Source organism: Plectropomus leopardus, unplaced genomic scaffold (assembly GCF_008729295.1).
Source record: "Plectropomus leopardus isolate mb unplaced genomic scaffold, YSFRI_Pleo_2.0 unplaced_scaffold80653, whole genome shotgun sequence".
NCBI lineage: Eukaryota > Metazoa > Chordata > Actinopteri > Perciformes > Serranidae > Plectropomus > Plectropomus leopardus.
The window spans coordinates 1-392 of NW_024688858.1; the positions used below are offsets into that span (position 1 = coordinate 1).

A 392-nucleotide genomic window follows, 5' to 3' on the forward strand; every position below is an offset into this window, starting at 1 on the left:
GCCGCCGCTCCGGCCAAAGCAGCCAAGAAGAAGGTCTCCAAACCGAGAAAGGCCGGTCCCAGCGTCAACGAGCTGCTCGTTAAAGCTGTGGCCGCATCCAAGGAGCGGGGCGGCGTGTCTTTGGCCGCCCTCAAGAAGGCTCTAGCTGCCGGAGGATACGATGTGGAAAAGAACAAGGTCCGCGTCAAGACCGCCATCAAGTCTCTGGTGGCGAAGGGCACTCTGGTGCAGACCAAGGGGACCGGGGCCTCCGGATCCTTCAAGATGAGCAAGAAGGCTGCTGCCCCTCCAAAAGCCAAGAAGCCCGTCAAGAAAGCCGCTGCTAAAGCCAAGAAGCCCGCAGCGGCCAAGAAGCCCGCAGCGGCCAAAAAGCCCAAAGCAGCTGCAGCTAA

General features: G+C 61.0%; 1 protein-coding gene across 1 annotated transcript; it reads left to right on the forward strand.

Moving 5' to 3' along the window:
- Nucleotides 1-6: 6 nt before the first annotated feature.
- On the forward strand, nucleotides 7-384 carry LOC121940230 (histone H1-like; the record flags this gene model as incomplete). The annotated part of the gene is made up of 1 exon (XM_042483047.1): nucleotides 7-384. A coding segment is annotated over one exon (378 nt), but the record flags the coding sequence as incomplete, so codon positions are not given.
- Between the last annotated feature and the right edge of the window lie 8 nt (nucleotides 385-392).